We start from the raw sequence: 22,472 nt of genomic DNA, 5'->3' as shown, positions 1-22,472 counted from the left end.
TACGTGACACAATACATGTAGGACTTGCGTAGGATAAAAAATAACATGTAGGACATGTGTGCTTATTTGTTTAATTTATATAAATTTAAGTGTCTACTTATGCATACCCAAAATTAAAAAACATAACTGTAATTTGAAGACAAGTTAAAAACATATTTATATATTATGCAAAAAAAAATTATGTGAAAAAGGATCGTATATTTACCTATTAAACTTAATATAGTGAATTTAAAATTAATCTTTCACTTTCATTAAATGAAAAGATATATGTAAATCATTTTTATAATGATACCTCTATATGTGAATCGTTTTTATAACGATAGAATCTACGTGAATCATTTTTATAAGAAGATATATACTAACTCTAAATAACAAAATTAAAAAATATATTATATTATTTATTATTATTATTATTATTTATTACTATAAAAAATGTCCATGTGCATGAATTTTTGAAAAGGCCAGTCAAACTGAACTGGCAAAAACAAAACAAAAAAGAGGAAATTTCACCTCCAATTTGCCAAACTAGACAACGAAAGTTCAAATAACTAGGTTGATGGGACTACAAGTCTCCAAACAAATATATTATTGGTTTTAATATGCTTGACTGATTTTAATTTAACAAGAAATTTTAAAAAATATTCTCCTTCATTTTTATTTTATATTAAAAATATAAATATTAGTTTTACTCGATTCATTTTTAAAAATTAAAAATAATTCATTAGTTATAATTTACTCCCATTATAAATTATAGTCATTTTTTCAATTGAATTTGTTATATTTAAATAATAAAGTAATAAAATTTAACATTTTATTTATTGCTCTTTAGACGATATGTCAAAGTTGATTTTTTGAACAAGTAGAAATGGATAGAATTTTTTTGAGGTGGTTATAAATTTGGTTTTATATGGTACATTCTTCGTTTTACAAAGAATAATCTAATTTGACTTGACACAGAGTTAAAGAAAAACAGATAGACTTTTGAATCTTGTAATTCTAAATTAAAGTTATGTAAAAAATGTACAAAATTATCATATAATTTTGTGATTTTAAATATGTCACAAAAGCTAAAATTAAAAAATTATATTTTTTTAAATAAATTAAAAAAAATGTCATTTTTTTAAAAACGAAAAGAAGTACAACTTTTTGATGTGTTGGAACACAATTACAACCAATTTCACAATATATGGAGTTGACCCTAACAATCTCTTTATGTGATTCACAGGCCAAACAAATCAATTTTTAGATTTGACATGTGAATTACTCTACACTTCAATCAAACTATATATTATAAATTAATGTATTCTTATTTTATTTGGTTTTCAATCTTTTTTTTTTTTTAAAAAAAAAACATGACTTTATCTATTGGCAGCCTAAGCAATGACAATCTTTTTTTTGTCTGTTTATTCATTATAAAAAAAAAAAACTACTCTTATTTTATTGGAAGAGAACCTCTTTATTATAGCAGCTAAAAAGGTAACTTTAATAAGAAGAAAAAGTTGTAAACGTCCACATTGTATAAAATGTTATTTAACCTTAATCTAATTATACTTTTTTGTACATGTGGAATATTAATTACTCTTAAATGATAGTAGCAATTCAATATCTAACTATAAAAAATTTTCGTACTTGAAACTTTTGACTTTCATAAGAAAATAATTAAATTAAATAGGGACAATAGTCTTGTTAACAATAGGGTCCTTTTTGTTACTATAGCAAACTAAGCAAGACAACAAGTTCATTTGACTTTCTTGCATCCAAGAAACATTCTTGTTTTCCACTAGATATTCGTATTTATATTATTTATTCGATTAATTTAAATTTATGCTATACAGAATTCATTCGTGAAAAATATTTTTGATCGAAGATAATTTTATATTCAGAAGTTGAAATTGACAATCTCATCTACTATATCACATCATTTAAGGTTCATTCCAGAGATATTCATGCAAACCTCAAAAAATTTGCTCTTTCCGTCTCAATTTTTATGTAGTTTAAATGGATAGAATTTTTAAAAATAAAGCAAGCTCTTTGGAATTTATTATCTTTATATTAAATAAAAATAAATATCGAGTTCAACTTAAAAAACTAACTCACATGAAAAAATTGTACAAGACCATGTCATAAGATCGCCTCCCGTCATCAATACACATAGAATATAACACTTTTCCACAGATCGTGATCAACTGGAGCGTAAATAACATAATATGAAGCACAATATTAATAACATAATAACAAGAATTGATGAACATATATGATTCTTATAATATCATGTGAAAAAAAACTCAGACATTTAAATTTAATCAACCCTTTAAAAACTAATTCACGAGGAAAAGACTCTTCAAGGCCATAACTCATTTCCTCAATCATATGGATCGGATCATAACCATTATAAACATGTTTAAAATTTCATGTCAGATAAAAAAGTATGTCGTTAAGAATAAAATAAAAAATTTAAAATTACATTATTTTCTTTTTAAGTTAAGACTAATAAAAATTAATGTCACATAATCTACGACAAAATATTTAAAACACCAATTTAGGACCATATATGTGTTTGTGAAAGGAAAATGAAGTCAACTGCCATGTGAATTGATAATACATACATACACCTTTGTCGTAATGGAAAATAGAAACATCATCAATTGACTTGCAGGTCTCATGTTCCTTGTTTTTTGAGGATTCAACTTTTCAAGATATTGGAAATCTTCATTTTCAAACTATAGCATTTAATTCATTCATTGAACATATATAATAATGTTTGGTTTGATATATATATATATGTTCTGTCAGTATAAATATAGAAAATTTCCATAACAGCCATCATAATATATCAAATGTAATTCTATAAAAGATAGTTAACGTAAATTTTACCTTTCACTTTCAAAAATTTAAAAATGTGTTGTCTAAATTAAATCGTTAGCTCAAAGAAAATATGGCAATACAAGAAAAGTCATAAGTCGCAAATGTTTTTAAGCTGAATATCTGTCAGAAACAATTTTTCTACACCTTTTCGAGATTATTATTGAATCACATTCAACTTTAAGTCTCTTCAGTTTTAAGTTCCTTCTAAATCACCTCATATTGGGATGTCTGCTCTAGGGGTGGATGAAGCTATTTAGCTTAACCTTCATCTAAATCTACTATTTTCTACGTAAAATTTAGTTTTCTGTATAAAAAGTTCATGAAAATTACAGTAACTAGTAGATTTGAACACGTGATATCAAAAATTATAATGATGGTGAAAATACTAAAGTTGGAAGTTGGAACCCAAAATTCAAATTCATCATTATTTGCATCTCTCATATCCTCTGCCCAAACGACAAGAAGTCTAATCTTATCCTAAGAAAATAGCTGATAAAAGGAATACCCGTAGGGTAACATATCCATATAAAAAAACTTTTGCACTAGGTCAATGCTTAGTACTGTCCATAAATATTTTACTTCAATACTATAGTATTTTCTCGATCAAATACTCCATTAACTTGCAGAAAAATAAAGGACACCTAGATCACAAAAGACTTCCACATAAAGAAGGGTGGGTATGTCATTAGATGCACATTTTAATTTTATTAAACAATATTGTTGCAGCCAAAAAAGAAGTAGGGTAGTGCAATGTTTGTCAATTTTATTGTACATGTTACTTAAATTTCAAACTGCAATAAAGAGTACACAAGACATTGACTTGATACAAGTCTACTGCATTGGAAGTCCTAGATCAAAAACTGCAAAATTCCAATAGCGTGCAAGACCTTAGGCGCTTTTCTTCACCTCAGCAGCCTTGATGATGTCAATGAACTCCGGCTATAAAATACAGAAAAGGAAATCATAAGCTACTCACTATTCTTTTAAATCAACCATTATCGACCCTTATTCACTGTTTATTAAGTGAAGAACCAGAGTATTTTTCACATACCTTCAACGAAGCTCCACCTACAAGAAAACCGTCAACATCTGGCTGTCCAGCCAACTCCTTGCAGTTGGCACCGCTTACAGATCCTGCACGGAGCATATAGTACAATTCAGTTACTTGGTAAAAGCAAACGGGAATAAAATGAATTAACGAGGAATTGAAATATGCCAAACAAGTTTAGCATGTGTCTAGCTGACTATTTTAGTCATTTGCAGCCAAGTTATGGTTACAAAAGCTAGTGTTTACTTACGTATTTGACTATACATCAAATACTTCAAGTCTGCTTCATTAAATTCTGGCTATATGCTTGCTATCCATTACTGTTAAACATCTATCAAAGTTACTTTACTTGAGAAGCCAGTATAAGGCGTCTAACAAGAAATGGAGCTAATCTTATCTCCCACAAACTTGTGGAATGTTGGGAAGAACTTCTCAAAAATTTTAATGCTGACACATGGAGGATAAGATAAGCAGAGAGAAGCATCACATTATTTGGATAAAATGCATAGCGGTCAAACAAAATTACCTCCATAGATGATCCTGGTTGAAGCAGCAACTTCAGCGCTAACATTTGCTTGAAGCCATTTCCTCAATTCAGCATGTACCTGGAATGCAGAAAACAACCTTAAAGCAAAAGTGCATAAATTCGTACCATATAAATGATCTGAAATGTGCTTTCATTATCTACATCTATGTAATAACATAGTCTATTAACTGGAAAGAGACTAGAAGAAACTTGCAATTCTATCTTGAAATTACTACTCAATAGGTTGATGTAGAAGTAAAGAACAGTTAAGATAATTGTTTAACACAGGGACTACTTCAACCCTTTTAAAGACCAGCAAGAGATCCTAGGACAAAGCATAGAAAGAATATGAAAGTAGATCTTTATTTAATCACTGATACTAACATTCCAAGTCTAGTTGAAATTCAATATAGATCTCAAGGAACTTGACTATGTAAATGACACAAGCTGGTCATATTAACTTACTTCCTGGGCTTGTGCAGGGGTTGCAACCTTTCCAGTACCAATAGCCCAAACAGGCTCATAAGCTATCACCACATTTGACCAATCTTTTACTCGGTCTGCAGTAAGATGAACTGGAAACAATTAGATGAAGGACTATGAAAGATGGTCAAAAGTGGTGCAAAAAGAAAGTGCCAGCGTCTGTTGGAGCTCTAGGTGCAATTAAAGCGAGGGCTTTTAGCAAAGAAAAGCCCCCCAAAAAAAACTAAAAACAAAATTGTAACTATAAACACAAAATATAATTATTTCAATAACAGAATAAAAATACTATTAAGCTATATATATGTTGTTGGGCCCTTCAAGGTCAAGTCCTACGTGACAGTCCACAACCTGGGCTCTGTGAGCTTCAAGGCTTAAGCACGCTTTTAAGCAAAGCCTTTAACAACATTGCGGTGAAAGTTGCATAAAAATAGAATGATGTTAAACATTATGGAATGTCCAAAAAGGGGAAGTTCATTATGTAAATTTCAAACGGTACAAATTGACATCCCATGCATAAACGACAATACCAAGTTGTCACTCCTGACATACACTAGGAATCCCCATAAGCACTCACAAAATACAAATAAGAAGATCTGCTAGTTCCAGTTTCTTTTCTTGTTATCTTCAATCACTTTACTTTAGTCTTTTTCAATTTACCTTTTAGTTTCTTAAAAACCTCATCAATCCATTTATTTCTTCATGCTTCCCATTTTCATGCTGATATTATCACATTTAAGTGGACGGAATACTAATCAACATAATATCATCGAGTCACATTCTAGCTAAAAAATAATAGCCCATTAACTAAGAAAGCATTTTGATAGGTCTACCTGCAATAGCCTTTGTTTGTGCTGCAACAACAGCCATGGTGGATCCTGATTCTCTTTGCTCAAGAGTCTCCCCAACACATGCAATTACCTTCAAACCTTGAGAAAGAGCATATGCTACCTTGTCTCCAACAAACTGCAATCAATGGATAACAAGTAATAGAAGTGTAAAGTTAGCCCTCTTTCAGCTCAGTAATTAATAACTACATTGAGGATATAACAAAAATCAGCAGCTTCATATGAAATAACTTGCCTCATTTGATTCACCTAAAATGGCTCTTCTTTCAGAATGACCCAAAATAACCCATGGAATGCTCAGATTAACAAGCATATTAGCACTGCACAGAGAATAACAATCAGCTTAGAATAAATTATGATACTCAAATTCTACAGACTAGATCCTCCCAACTATGAACAGACTGCAAAAAGATGGCGCAACACATCCATGGTCAAAATAAAAATTCAAGACTAGCAGCTTGAAGAAACAATACATGAGCCTAGACCACAATAATTACCTAACTATCACCTCTTTCCTCAAGATGCAGGTCTCAAAAACTTAGCAGCTAGATATATCGTCTTCCCCAAAGTACAACACGGTACACAAATAGAATAGTAACGTACCTAACTTCACCGGTGAAAGCACCGCCATTCTTAACCCAACAATTTTGGGCAGCAACATGAAAATCAGATCGCAGCTCACTCTTGACCAGAGGAAGAAATACAAATGGAGGGCTCACAACAACCTCTGCAAGAGAAGAAAGTTGCCAAATGTGTTAAGCACACTAAGATCTTATGCAACCATATCAAATTACCAATAACCCAAATAGCAAGTTAAAAACTTGAAGGATGATTCAACTACACTGTTGTTTCTCAACTGTTTAAACATTCTCCTCCGCTGTCAAAGTAAAGTTTGAGTGAAATTGAGAGCAATAATACATTGTCAAATGATTATATATTTCAGAAAGACCTAATTTGTTTTCCATAAAATAAATAGTGACTGAGTCTTCAAATTAGGAGACAACGTTAAAGAGCTCTATGCAATATTCTCCACCAATTATCCACATATATGATGTAAAAAGTAGAAAGATGATTTTTTGTTCCTTCAGTCAGTTAACTAATCAGATGGGAAGCGTAAACATATCTCTACAGTCCACACTGATCAAGTTGTCTGTCTGATATATATAATGTTTAGAAAATCAGATACCTTCAAGTTTTATAGATTTGATACAGATATCATTTTACTTAAACATCAGGGTATGTTACAACCAGAAATTTAAATAAATTATATTTATTTGTCTTGTGGACTTAGAGGTATGGATATTGACATCCTAAAATGATAATCCAGGTACTTTAACACACCAGCTTCCAATCAATCCACCCAAAATTATATATTAAAAACATCACTCATACGGAAAATTTACTTACCAACAACATCTTGTGATGGCACTTGACCAGCATTGAGTGTCGCTACAATCTTCTTGATCTCTTCACTGGTTCCATTCTGCATTGCATTCATTATTAGAGCTAAATCATCTATCGATTACCAAATATAATAAAGGCTTCTACCAAGCGACGCTTGATCACTGGTCGATCCACTCACGAACAATAACATAGTTGAAAAAGTTTTTGTAATATATATATATATATATATGTATATTACAAAATTTAAAATCATAGCTACACCTCTAAGCTTGACTAATACATAACACTTGGATATGAACAGTAAAATTTGAACAACCAATCTTCCATGCCGTGGCCGGCATAGCTACCTATATAGCCATATATTACTATACTATACACACAACGAGTGACCTTTCAGTTGTTAATTTGTTTTATTTTGCTCTTTTTTCGTGAGTTCTTAGAGTATACTCTAAACAAACGGATCCAATTCCATACAGATCGATACTCTTATTCCTCCACTTTACGACAATCCATAGAGTAAGAGAATAATTGAGATCCAAAAAACAACAACAACAAAGAAGCTCATTTCCAGCACAGTACACATTTTCATTGAGAAAATCATAAGATCGAGATCAAAATCATCAAACTAACAATTGTAATCAGATCGGTAAGCCAAAAAACTGTACTACTAACTAAATTGATTGCATATAAAACAATTAGAACCGATTCTCAAGCTTGAAAATACTATTTATTCAGAAAAAAAGTCAGAAAATAGATCGATTAATATTGAACGACGGAGAAACAAAAGTACTAAGTGGAGATATGGTAGAATCGGAAGCTTACGCATTTCCAGTTACCGCCGACGAAGAAAGTTCTGCCCATTTTTACGATGAAGACGAAGGATTCACGAGAATTGTACAACAAGAAATGAGATCTAAAGTTTCTCTTGTTTGTGTGTGGTACTGAGATGAGGAAAGTTAGGATTTTATATAATGGGCATGTCAGCCTTGGAGTTGTCACTCACGCTTGTGATTGTAATGACTAAACTACCCTAAATCGAATTTGTGTGACTAAACTATTGCAGTTCGAGTAATTCAAATTTAAGAATTTTTTAGGAAAATTGTACAAATTGGTTTTATTAGGCAAAATATATATTCGAATTAAATCTAACTCAATATATTTATCTGATTGGCCCACATTCCAAATTATTTACCTTATTGTTCCTTTTCTATTTATTGAACCACTACTGATATCATCTGAATACATACATATATATATATATATATATATATATATATATATATATATTCTAATGGTATTTATATTCCGATAATATTAAGCGGTAATATAATTAGTAGTTAACAATATGGAGTATGAAAATAAAAAATAATTGATAATTTTTTTTTTAATACGAGTGTTTTTTTCCTTTTTCTTTTTATATCCAGTATTTAAGTCCAAAACATATGTACGAGGGAGGAGAAACATCAAAGGATGCAATGCAACATATGTCGATGGGATACTTCTTTATTGACTAGAGATTTCAGATTCGGACTTTTAGTATTAAAAAATCATTATAAAAGAATACTTCACTTGAATAAATCTTGTATATGATTAAATTCTAATGCAAACATTAACAATAATTTTTTTTTTAAAAAAATTATAAATATAAAATAACGTCATTTTCTTTTAATAAATTTAAAAAACATCACATTAAATAAATATATTTGAGTTGCCCTTTTTCATGTAAATAATATATATATATATATATATACTTATTTATTTTGTATAAATATCGAATATAATTATGATAAATATTTGAGAGAGTGACTACTCACTTGTGACTCAACCAAACACCAAAGAACCATTTGAAAATGATTATAGTGGTGGAGCCACCCTTATCTAATTAAAAATTATTATTTTGCTAAAAGTTTACATTACTTAAATAAGGTAAAAAATATATTTTATGGATATATATTATTTTTAATTTTCTTTTTTATCTTTTTAACTTTTCTCAATAAGTAGTTACACTCTTTGTATTTTCATCCCTCCGTTTTATGTTTTCTTTAAAAAAAAAAAAAACATTGAAACACAAATTTTATAATAGAACATTTTCAAAGAAAAAGTATTTGAAACAAAATTATTAAAGGTGAATATTCGAAAAGCATATATTTATCCAGGGTTATATTAGTCATTTCGAAATCTGGTGAACCTTTTTATTTTTCTAACCTTGTGCTAAAGGAGCTCATAGTTTTTAGGGTACACAGAAATCCTAAGGCATCACAAAAAGTGGGTGGACACCAGCAGATTGCATCCACAAGATTTTTTTTATGTTTTTTATTTTATTTTTATTATTACAAATATTGCTTTTTTTTTAAATTAAAAAAATCATACTTTTCTCCTTAATCAAGAGATTTCGAGTTCGAGTTCGAGTTCCCTTGAGTATGAAATTGCTTTGTTGGAGAGTATTTTACTGGGATTTTTCGATGCAAATTCAAATTTAGTCAGGTTTCATGTGGGTACCGGATAAGGAAACCAAAAAAAAAACTTACAATTTGAAACGATATTTTACTTAAACGTGTTTTTAATTTAGACTCAATTTATTTTTCTGTATTTCAACTTTGAGTTTGTATGAATAGATATTTATTTTTTTATGAATTGAACAAGTAAACATTATGTGACAATTCGCCTTGTACATTGCGTCCTATGTATATTATATCATATTGAGATGTTTTGCTTTCACTTGTTTTTTTTTTTTTTATGTGTTAATTTGGATATATCTAAAGTTGACGATCGAAATCAAATATCATGTTGGATTCATATGATTAGATACTATTTTTATTTCACCTTTTTTAGTTATGTTGTTTACGGACTAATATGATTTGTTACTATTTTCATTTTATCTATCTCGTTATATTATTTACAAATCATTTAGTATCGATACGAGTCTATCAAATTTTCATCTTATCTATCTTGTTGTATTATTTGCAAAATATGTTAGATTTGCATAAATTTGTATCGTCATTTATTTTATATTATTATCTGATTCAATTATTTATATATGATATCGAATTGATATAACTTAGTAATGTCTTCGATTATTTATCAGTTATACAAATGTAAAATTATATCGTATTAATTTTATTTTATCTATTTTGTTTTAAATTTGTATATCTTTATACTAATTTCATTTTGCATATGTGGTCTAATTATTCAATTTATTACTAGTATTTAACAACTTATGATTTGTGCCACAGTTGACAATTTTGCAAGCAGGCGGCAGCTAAGCATGAAGCATTGTGAATCACATTGTTTATTCTTTTATGACATTAATTAATTGCTTCTGACCATTCGAGAGAATAAAACGTTATATCGACCATAGTCAATATACATAAACATTCTACCTTTTTTATACAACAATAATTGAGACATTTTTTATAGGGCAAACTATATAAATTTCACTATAGCATAAATCTTAATTACTCAGATTTTCGATAGTTTTAAATACTATTTTCTTTATTATATTTCATACTTAGGATACATGAGTTTAAACTCAATAGATACATGTATCTGTCGAATTTGAAAATCAAAATACATATTTTATTTGTTTAAATTAATTGATTGTAACCAATTTTCTTAATGTAAGGCGGAAGTCAAGGAGTGTATCTATGTTTAATTAATTTCATTTTATTATTATAAGAAATAATAAAATCGTTAATATTATTTATAAAAGACAAAAACATGTACATTTTGATCATGCAATTTTATGAATTTCATTTTATTAATTTTAAAATAATAAAATTTATTAATTTTTGATGTATCTATTAACAATATATGTTGTATCCGCCTAACAGAACACTTAGATATATGAGTACCATACAAATAGATTCATATGTACCATAAAAGTATCTATTATTAATGTCATGTATATATTTATATGATATAATATTAATTTCATGTATCTTTTTATATGATATAATTTTAATTTTATGTATCTATTATTAATTCGATGTATCAAACATCAATTTTATATATTATATTCAAAAGCATGTATTTCAGTTACATAATAAACACACATATAATTATGTATATCTAAATATGAAATGTAATTGAAACAAATGAGTTTAGAAACAAATCACGATTGTGGAGTATTTGTATTATCATTAATTCAAAAAAAAGTTTTAAAAAAAATCAAAATTCTCTATGTCTGTGAATAGATACATGAAAATGGTATCAAATAAAAATACATCAATCGAAAAAAATGAATAATTACACCTATATATATATAATGTTGTTTCTGTAGAGTTGAGTATGAAATTTGTATATCCAAATATGCATTGAGTTCGTTGAGAATAAGTGGTAATGGAAGATGAATGATAATAACGTGTGATTTGGGAGGAAAACGGTGGTGTTGAAAAGAGATAAATTAACTTGAATTAAAAAAAGTCTTCATAATTAAGGAAACATAATGTCATAATGATTATTAATTACCATATTTAATGTGATTGTGTATCTATTTTTTTATAAAAAAATATGGTATATTTGTTAAAAATGGTAGTATTTGTAATATTTTTGAAGCAGTAGGATTATATGTATCTATGGTACGAAAGTATGTCTAAATAGTTTTTCCTTTTTTTATATATCAATAATTGAAATATATAACTTCATAAAAATATTAATTATTTTGAGATGTTGAAACAGTGGTGATTTGAACCTCTAAACCAACCACTAATCTTATATTCAGGAGGTTCAAAATCAATATATAAATATAAAAATTCTTTAAAATACCTTAAATATACAATGTAATTTTTTGCCACTTAAAAAACCTACAAAAAATATTAAAACAAAATTAACCGCCCACCGTGGGGCTCGAACCCACGACCACAAGGTTAAGAGCCTTGCGCTCTACCAACTGAGCTAGACGGGCTTTTGTTTTTTATGATCTTGTACAATTTGTTATAACCAATAAAGAATTTGAGCTCGTTAAGAATCAAGTGACTTCATATGATGAATCTTTGCACCCATCACAATTAACACGCATTGATCCACTAGTCAACAGATATATAATAAACCATTAACAAGATTCTTGCCTAGTCAGGGCATTTTCAGTTTTAAATACTTATACCAACTGGTGTCTACACCCCAACACATTTATTTTTATCATACTGAAATGATTTAATGAAGTGTAAATATGCGTAAATTAATTGATGATCATGTATATAAACACACGATGTGAGTAAGTTTTTACCAACCTTCAATTACCTCAAAAATGGGGTTTGGGAGGGGAACACAAAAAGGAAGAAATATAACAAAGAGTAGAAAGTCATTAGAAATAAAAGAATTAACATAACCCAACAATTAACTCCTTTGCCCTCTCAATATCATCAATCCAACATGAGAACAAAAATACAGAAAATAAAGCCAGAATATAACACTACAATTGCATCTCTGGTCCAGTAGGAAATAAGAAGTCTTTTCCTTTCACCAACATTGTCAATCTTGGAAAAATTAGAAGCACTTCCTGTGGACAATAGAGGGACCAGATTCGTCATACTCTGCCTTTGCAATCCACATCTACAGAAAATAAGAGAAGCAGAAAACACCGTCAGTAACTGTCAAACTTCTAAGTAGGATAGACACCCAAAATAACAGCAAAGTTATAATAGGCAGAAGGGACAATGCAAACCTGCTGGAAGGTGCTGAGGGAAGCCAAGATAGAGCCTCCAATCCAGACACTGTATTTCCTCTCTGGTGGAGCGACCACCTTAATCTTCATGCTGCTAGGAGCCAATGCAGTAATTTCTTTGCTCATTCTATCAGCAATACCTGGGAACATGGTAGTACCACCACTGAGCACAATGTTTCCATAAAGATCTTTCCTAATATCCACGTCACATTTCATGATAGAGTTGTATGTAGTCTCGTGGATTCCTGCAGCTTCCATTCCAATCATTGAAGGTTGGAAAAGGACCTCAGGACACCGGAAACGCTCAGCACCAATGGTGATCACCTGCCCATCTGGGAGCTCATAGCTCTTCTCAACAGAAGAGCTGGTCTTTGAAGTCTCGAGTTCCTGTTCATAGTCAAGAGCTATGTAAGCGAGCTTTTCTTTCACGTCCCTGACAATTTCTCGCTCAGCTGAGGTGGTGAACGAGTAACCACGCTCGGTCAGGATCTTCATCAAACTATCAGTGAGGTCACGTCCTGCCAAGTCAAGACGGAGAATGGCATGTGGAAGGGCATACCCTTCATAAATTGGGACAGTGTGGCTGACACCATCACCAGAGTCCAACACAATACCTGTGGAGAAGAAAAAGAATTAGAAGTAATAACTCAATTGATAACAATCATGTCAAAATTAGAAGGTTGTAACTTATAATAAGTAAATATATCCACAAAGCATCATATAAGTGCAAGATCTTTACAAGGTAGAAGCATCAAGAAAGTTGAGAGATGTCAGTCATATAAAGTAATTATGCTAATAAAGAATGAAAATTTTCTTACCGGTGGTACGACCACTGGCATACAGTGAGAGTACAGCCTGAATAGCAACATACATAGCTGGGGTATTGAAAGTCTCAAACATAATCTGGGTCATCTTTTCACGATTAGCCTTTGGGTTAAGAGGGGCTTCAGTTAGGAGGACAGGATGCTCCTCAGGGGCAACACGAAGCTCATTGTAGAAAGTATGATGCCATATCTTCTCCATATCATCCCAATTGCTGACAATTCCGTGCTCAATTGGGTATTTAAGAGTTAAAATACCTCTCTTCGATTGAGCTTCATCTCCCACATAGGCGTCTTTTTGACCCATACCCACCATCACACCAGTATGGCGGGGGCGGCCAACAATACTAGGAAATACAGCTCGTGGAGCATCATCTCCTGCGAACCCAGCCTAGATAATAAACCAATATAAGAATCTCTTAATTTTCTAAACAGAATGGGCCAAAAGGTAATAAGCATCAGTAAAAAAATGGCAGGTCAACTCTGCTGTAGTACAAAACACTGGAGCTTACCTTGACCATTCCAGTTCCATTGTCACAGACAAGGGGCTGAATATCCTCTCCGTCTGCCATCTTATGCTATTCCTGCATTGAAAAACGAAACCACAGTAAGAAATGTATATGTCCAAAAAATTATCATCTGATACTGATATCTTTATTCCTTATACGAGTTTTCGCTATTTGTAAATAACAAACAAGTTTAAATAAGCTGAACACAGAAAGTCCCACATATTAGAATACACCTTATGAGATGTTCATATACTATTCCTTCAGTCAAAGGTTCCTATTACTTCGAACCTCTATTTTTTCAGTCTTCCGAGAAATATATTCTCTCTTTGCACGGATGACAAAGTAAAGGCTCCGCACATAAATTGAATAATAGTATGTTAACAATTACAGATATTATTATAGCTATCGATAAATCAGTGCATCAACAAATAAGTAGAATTATGTTTCACAGCATCAGAGATTTTGGGCATATTAAATCAGCTCACGAGATACACTAACAAAGTTGGTTTGCCATGGATAATGGATAACTGATATAACCATCACCAGTTTTTGGTGGATTTTACATTTATTAGGTTGAATAGGTACAGTGTACAGCTTTTTGCAAGCCTTATAACTGCACACGATCCATAATACATAATGCACTTCAAGTTTCATAAAATTTACCCACATAAAACTCAATAGCTTCTATTTCACACAAAAGCTACAATGAGACTCAAATAAACCACATTATTCAGATTCCATATTCCCCCAAATCCAGTGCGTTATAATCATTAGAATAAACGGGATAATCATCAAAGGCATCTGTAATGTTCTATTTCCCTAGGATCATCAGATCAAATTGAAACAAATATCACTATTAGATTTGCTTCTGCTGAGCAATTCCAGAACTCTACGACATCATCAGTTAACACACAAAGTTACATCACATTAATTCAATAGTACATAAACTCTCAAAAAGTACTCAGCAGATCCAACAAAATCCTAGTAAAAGAAAGAACAACTCTGTTTTCATGGATACTTGTATCTATGCCATACTGCAAAATCATGTTCTAAGCTCATCCAACTTAGATACTATTTTCCATATAATCAACAAGGGAAGATTAATACGAATGGATCTATGGATCAAAAACATAATTACTACAAAAATGGATCAATTACACCTCAATATCATATATATAAAGATCAAAAAAGCGAGAAAAGGCTATTGAAATTGTAAAATGCAGATGCATTATAACTTTTTCTCGGAACTAGGAATCAAAGAGAAAACCGTGTTAAGAGAAAAAAAGGAAAGAAAAAAAACAATTATCCTATCATGGATAACAATATCTAATGCCATATGTGCTAGCTAATTCAATTTTAATACTATTTTCCATATATCAGCTAACAACCAATACCTGAATATTCCGATTAACAGATCTATGGATCAAAAACATAATAATTACTACAAAAATCGATCAATCACACCTCAATATATAAAAAAAAAGGAGAAAAATAATTCAGTTTCCATGGATAAACAATATCTATGCCATATATACAAAATCCATAAATATGCTAGCTCATTCAATTCTGATACTATTTTCCACATATCAACAAACAATTAACACCAAAATATTCCGATGAACAGATCTATGGATCGAAAACATTATAATTACTACAAAAATGGATCAATTACAACTCAATATCAAACATTATTACCATAAAAATGCGAAAAATACCGATGAACGGATCTACGGATCGAAAACACAATAATTACTACGAAAATCGATCAATTACACCTCAATATGAAAAAAAATGCGAAAAAAATCGATTGAAATTGTAATGAAATGCAGATGAAACGTACCTTTTTTCGGAGAGAAAATTGGTAGAGAGATGAGGAGAGAGAGAGGGGGGGGCACACACTAGCAAACAGTCAGGGAATGCAAAATGTGGAAAAGCTCTCTTTCTTCTTCTTCTTCTTCTCTATTCTAACCTTCTCTAAGAGAAAAATGAGAAAACAGGAAGAGTATATATTGAAGATTTGAGAAGAAATGTGAGCCGTTGGATCTGTGATGAAATGATATGAGTGACAGTCAGCATAACACGTCGTGGGAAGCTATCATTACCTCATTACTCATTAGTGGTTGTCACACACTGGCATTTCCCTATTCTATCGCTTTTTCCTTCATTTTTTTTTTAAAAAAAATTTTGCTAAATAAGTACTAATATTAAATCAAAAAATGAAATTTTTAGAATCAGAAATAAAAGGAAAAAAGTATTGAAAAAAGATAGAGGTGGATCGAAAAAGTATTAGGGGAAATGATTAAATAGTATTTGACACTATGTTTTTGATCAATGATATGATCTTAGAAATGAGGTAGTTTGAGTATAAATAGGTTACAAAATATTTTATTTTGTATAATAAATGAGTCATATTAACCTTTTACGCAATGATAGATTAGAATGAACGAACCACTCAATCGAAATTTAACATATAGAAAGTCTGTAAGTTCACCAGATGGGTGATGGTTCGGGCCCTTTGGACTCACTTAAGTTTGATACTTGGATCCAACATCGTGTACTTTATAGTTGTAACTTGTAAGACATTCGCAGTAACATCAATAGAAAACATAATCATAATTATGAGTAACTTTCTTCTTACTAAAAGTTGTGTACACTTAACCCTTGTAGTCCTACCTTTTCTGAAATAGACTTTCGTATAGCAAAAGCTTAGTGCATCAATATCGACTATGGACAAAATAGAAGGGGTACATGCACAAAGCACAACCTAGTATAAAACATAAAAAACTAAATTTGGTTTCTGTGTTGCTGCTACAAAAGAAAAATCTGTCAAATACAAAGGGAAGAACAACAATTTCATAAAATTTATCAAAACTTAATTGAATGGAAATAAAAGATTATTGATTCTCTGCATCTTTCTGCTTGATTCCATCTATGCTTTCTATAGGAGGCAGAGTCTGCAATTCAACGATAGAGCAAATATTATAATATGAACCAAGAGGAAGAAGTATGAGCTTGTAAATAGATGGTATATAGATAAATACAAGATGAAGATTTCCTAGAAACGTATAACTAAAACCAATATATTTCAAATGAAAAACACTCAATTCATCTAACAAACCAATCTTCCGAATAATGATATGCTCTCAATATTCGCAATAAGGATGAGCGATGTTTCAATTTGGAATAATGTCACCAAAAAACATCAAACACCTTGTATTAGAGAGTATTTTTCTTGCAATTCGTTGCCAAGATTCAACAAGTTCATGTAGGGCTAGATATCTATATAGTGCAGACTGTAGTGTCAATATCAACTATTCATCCTTCATGCCCACCCCAGTGACACTACAACAACATATCCACTGGAATCCCACAACTAGAGTTTGGGGAGGATAGTGTGCACCCAGATCTTACCACTACCTCGTAGAGATAGAGAGGTTGTTTTGGAAAAACCCTCAATCGAGTGCGCGGTAAATCCAAGAATAAAGCAGAAGAAAATAGCATAGAAAATATAGGAACGACCACGGTGAACCAATAAAATAGTGCGATAATTGAAAACAGTAATCAACTGACGGTGCTGCGAAATATCAAAATTAAGAACTACAATAATACCAGGTGATAACAGGTACAACAAACCAAAGACTATATGAAAAGGCTAGTAATACGACAACCCCTAACTACCTACTAACTGTCTACCCTTATCCACGATCTCCATATCTTTCCATCCAAGGTCATGTCCTCGGTAAGCTGAAAAAAAGCACTATATCTTTTCTAATCACCTCTCCCAATACTTCTTCGGCCAACCGCAACCTCTCACATCTCCTCACCGGGGCATCCGCGCCTCATCATATGCTCAAACCACCTCAGTCTCCCCTCCTCATCTTGTCATCCACGGAGGCCACTCCTACTTTATCTCGGATACCCACATTCTTAATCCTATCACTCCTAGTATGCCCGCATATCTATCTTAACATCCTCATTCCTACCACTTGCATCTTCTAAACCTGTGAGTTCTTGACTAGTTAACACGTAATCCCATATTACAAAGCCGGTCTAACCACCACTTGGTAAAACATACATTTAGTTTTGGTGGTACATCCATGTCACAAAACACGCTGGATGCAAGCCTCCACTTCATCCATGCTAATACGATGTGTGACATCATCATCAATCTCACCATTTCCATGGATCAGAGACCCCAAAGGGTCTCTTAAATGTATCTCTCTTGGGGACAACTTGTATGTCAAGTCTCTCTTCTACGCCTACCTCATGTTTCACATCACTGAAACATATTTCTTAACCTGTTTGGAGTTTAGTGGTTATGAACATTGAAAGATACCCTCATAAGCTTAGTGGGAAGGATACTTTTTTTTTTCATTCCACCCACAAGGCACACGTTTTTACTTTTTCCAACTTAAGTTAATTTGTATTTTGAGGGTGGAGTAATATAAATATATAGGTATAAAGAGGTACTTAATTGGTGAGTTTGTTTATCTCATCATAATGCTATGCATAGTGCTTTATATAATCCTGTACTAGTCCAAAACCCTGCCTGGTGCACTTTATTCCTTCTCTTACTTCATTATTGTTATTCTAAATGGATGTTAAACAGAAATTATTTATTTTCTCCACATGCAAGTGAAATTTTGGCTTAAGATTGTCAAAGGTGGTGGTCCATAGAATGTGTCTACCACATCTTCTAGCACAAATGTTGCTGCAACTAATTCTTGTGGAGGTCCATAAAACTTTTGGAATAAAATTGTGTATCTAGTAGAAGGGTACGGAAGAAAGAATTCACTTGTTCCTACACTGTAAATTCACTGCCCAATTGCAGAACATGTTTTTCAGTCTCACAAAGACGGTGTGGACAATGCCTGAACATACAGCCGATCTAATGAGTTGTTGGATGAAAAGAGAGGGAAGTAAAAGTCAGAAAAAATGGTGGAGGATAAGCCTCTCTTGCATATGGTGGTCAGTATGGAGGGAGAGGAATGGAAGGTGTTTTGAAGACAAAATCAGATCAGTACATGATGTGAAATGGAACTGCCTGGAGACTTTATTTTTTTGGTGTAAACAGAACTGTATAGTAGAATTTCTAGGAGCTTTGCAAGGCTAGAGTCTATTTCCTTTGTAACTTGTTTCTGAAGGTGGCCAGCATTCCCAATGCTGAAGAATACAACATTACTAATCTTCAAAAAAAGAAAGGATTCACAGCTGCTCTGAAGGAAGAATTGAAGCACTAAATACTAAAAAGTTTGGAACACAAAGCACTATATACTATGATGAACTTCAGTTAAAAGGGAGACAGGTCATTTTTACCAATTTTGTATGGAACTAGCAATTAGTTGATGCTGTTCAGTGAATAAAATCCCAACACAGATCACCCACCCCCTCTTTTTCTTGTTCTCTTTTTTGCAAAAGAAAACAGTTAAAGTGGATAAAATCTAGAACAAAGAAGCCTCAAATCAAAAGGTCGCTAACATACCCACAATCATCTCAAATTCCTTAGTAGAAATCAATTTGTAAACTACAACTTATTGTTCGTTTGCATTCCATCTGTGTGACCATAAGAAAAACTGATTTATCCGAAACAAGCAGCATTCCTTCAATTCATTTGGAGGAGGGTGACCATTTTGAAAGTAAAACTGCGGTATCACATAGAATTTGTTTTGTTCGTAGACATCACATACCCAAAGAATTTTTCAACTTTTAGTTGCCTTATGAAAGAGGTCAGGTTGTGCACATCTATAGACGCAACACGCTTCTTATAGTTAACATTTCCCGACTGGCACTATTCATTAGAAAGCCACATTCAAAGGAGCATTATATCATCCAGGTAAAAGACGCAGGACAAGGCCACACTCCTCGCTTAGTAGAAAATACTACCATGCAATACACCTAAATTTCAATAGGTACTTTAATAATGCTGACTACAATGCCAGTCTCATTTTGCATCCTGCATTTACATTTTAATTACAAATGAGCAGTCAAGCATAGGAAAAAATGTGTACTCATACATTATACTATACCCCACAAAGTTTTCACTTTTATAGCTAAATATAGTCCAGATATGGCACAATTTGTCTTAAACCAGCACCATTTATTGAATAACCAGATTTTCAAAAGGGCATTCACTCAAACAGGTAAGTGAAATAGAAGAACAGCCAGATCGTCCACCCTTGCCAGATAATCATATCACTAATAACACGACTAAATGTCCAAATACTAATGTTGTTATACATCAAACACCAACTTAAACATACTTTCGACAGCATAAGCATCAAAATCTTCACTTACGAAGTCTCAATACCAAAATAATTCAGCTAAATAAATTCTCACCAGTTGGTACAAACCATATGAATTCTCAATATTGAATCCACTTCATTTGGGCCCATATCATTCTTATATCATTTTTTTCTTTTTGCAGGACAAATTATGGGTTTGTAAAACTGAAGCCAAAGTGTAAAGGGAAAAAGTCAAGGGGGAGTAACCAGATCAGGTTTGAAAAAGTTCTGGACGCTGTACATCATATACCCAAAAGTTCTTTGCTGGCTTTACAAAGGAAGTCAGCTTGTGCGCATCTAGAGATGCAACCCATTTATTAGTAGTTTAACATTTCCCAACTAGGATCATTTATAATTAAGTTGCTCACACTCTACAAAAACGTTGCTCACACTACATTTGAAGGATTCGATACACCCTGGTGACATTTTTGAATAGTCAGATCAACATAGATAATAAGATGGCCATAAACTCAACAGGGACATTATATCTAACAAGTAAAAGACATAGGAAAAAAGACCACAGACTTTTCACACTTGCTAGAAAACATGCAAATTAATACATCTAAAGTTCTAAACTATAGGAAACTTCTACACTCATACATACTATACGTTATAATAAATCCAATTTTATAACTAAGCCTAGTTCAAAGATGGCACAAATATGTTGTTAAACTAGCACCAGTGATTACATATCTGTAATTTCATAGAGACATTTTATCAAACAGGTAACACTCCACATAACAAACTTGCTGACCTCATGAGCATATTATCATATCTATATTCAAACAAGCTGGATCAGCTATGTAAGTTTTCAACGATTGTTACAAGCCGTACAAATTCTCAATACCGAATCACTTCATTTGAGTCCATATCACTTCAATAATCAATCAATTTTTGGGGATTTTCTAAACGTAAAAACGAAATTGAGAAACAGAGATTACCAGATCAGGTTTGAAAAAGTTGTGCACAACGGAGGCACCAGCAAGGAGAGAAACAACAACAACTACAGTCGACCAAGCCATTGATGGAGTTCCTGTTGGCGGCTTCCCACCACCGAATTTTCTGTTCATTTTTTTTTTCTTTTATCAATCAAAAATTCTCCGGTTAACGAAGATGAAAATGGAGTTCTGCAACTATAGAGTGTATAGAAGAAGAAGAATCAACAGTGATAGCAAAATAATAATAATAAAAAATCTGAGTGAACAAAATTATTTAACAAAATTAATTATTAAAAGTTTTTTTTACTCGTTAATGAAAAAATGAAATTACTATTTTAGCTTTTTTTTTTAAAGTAAATAACTATTTAGAGACTTTTAAGAAAATTGTGCTCGTTTCAAATTAGTTGTTGTGATTTTGTTTACATGGATGAAGAAATAGATGTTGAGTCTAACTCAATTTCAGAAGTTAGTTCATGAGGAGAGAATAAAATTGTCTAAAATTAATTTACGAAAGGAGGATTGTTGTTATGTTTTTTTTTTTTTATATCGATAAAGAAATGGATGTTGAGTCTAATTTATCCGGAAACTAGCTCATGAGTGTAGAATATTGTTGTTATGTTTTTCTTTTATATCGATAAAGAAATGGATGTTGAGTCTAATTTATTCGAAAACTAGCTCACGAGTGGAGAATTGTCCAAAATCAGACATCAGAAAAAAATTGTTGTCATGTGTTTTCTTTACACTGATAAATCAATAGATCTTGAGTCTAACTTATTCAAATTTTAGCTTATGAAGAGAGACTATGCAAGACTATATTAACACTCGCAAAGAAATGAATTTTAGGTGTAACTCAATCTCACCAATTAACTCATGGAGATGATTTTGTTCTAAAACTATATAAATTAGGCCAAATAACAATCACATAAATAATTTGAGATTTCAGCACTCACTTAAAAACTCGTATATCATGTTCTCATTTCACTCAAAAACTTATATATATTGTTTTCAAATTTCATATTTTAAATTTGACATTGAAATCACAAACCAATGTAATAAACAAACACTTATTAAATTAATTCTTAATATTATT

General features: G+C 31.5%; 2 protein-coding genes, 1 long non-coding RNA gene and 1 other non-coding gene across 4 annotated transcripts; all 4 read right to left on the bottom strand.

Moving 5' to 3' along the window:
* Positions 1-3,545: 3,545 nt before the first annotated feature.
* LOC101260332 (triosephosphate isomerase, cytosolic) lies at positions 3,546-8,222 on the bottom strand. Its single transcript, XM_004236698.4, has 9 exons — positions 7,994-8,222; positions 7,175-7,250; positions 6,371-6,494; positions 6,003-6,087; positions 5,753-5,885; positions 4,905-4,999; positions 4,440-4,518; positions 3,917-3,999; positions 3,546-3,804 (listed from the first exon to the last, which is right to left on the bottom strand). The coding sequence occupies exons 1-9, from the start codon at positions 8,030-8,032 to the stop codon at positions 3,754-3,756; spliced, it is 765 nt and encodes a 254-aa protein (XP_004236746.1). The 5' UTR covers positions 8,033-8,222; the 3' UTR covers positions 3,546-3,753.
* A 3,779-nt stretch (positions 8,223-12,001) lies between these two features.
* On the bottom strand, positions 12,002-12,074 carry TRNAK-CUU (transfer RNA lysine (anticodon CUU)). Its single transcript has one exon. It is a non-coding gene; the product is annotated as a tRNA-Lys (tRNA).
* A 417-nt stretch (positions 12,075-12,491) lies between these two features.
* Positions 12,492-16,139, bottom strand: actin. Its single transcript, NM_001330119.1, has 5 exons — positions 16,004-16,139; positions 14,167-14,238; positions 13,652-14,045; positions 12,834-13,447; positions 12,492-12,721 (listed from the first exon to the last, which is right to left on the bottom strand). The coding sequence occupies exons 2-5, from the start codon at positions 14,224-14,226 to the stop codon at positions 12,656-12,658; spliced, it is 1,134 nt and encodes a 377-aa protein (NP_001317048.1). The 5' UTR covers positions 14,227-14,238; positions 16,004-16,139; the 3' UTR covers positions 12,492-12,655.
* A 640-nt stretch (positions 16,140-16,779) lies between these two features.
* Positions 16,780-21,802, bottom strand: LOC101261218 (uncharacterized). The gene is made up of 2 exons (XR_182625.5): positions 21,386-21,802; positions 16,780-17,117 (listed from the first exon to the last, which is right to left on the bottom strand). It is a non-coding gene; the product is annotated as an uncharacterized lncRNA (long non-coding RNA).
* Between the last annotated feature and the right edge of the window lie 670 nt (positions 21,803-22,472).

Source organism: Solanum lycopersicum, chromosome 4 (assembly GCF_036512215.1).
Source record: "Solanum lycopersicum chromosome 4, SLM_r2.1".
Taxonomy (NCBI): Eukaryota; Viridiplantae; Streptophyta; class Magnoliopsida; order Solanales; family Solanaceae; genus Solanum; species Solanum lycopersicum.
This window is presented reverse-complemented; position numbering and strand designations above follow the sequence as displayed.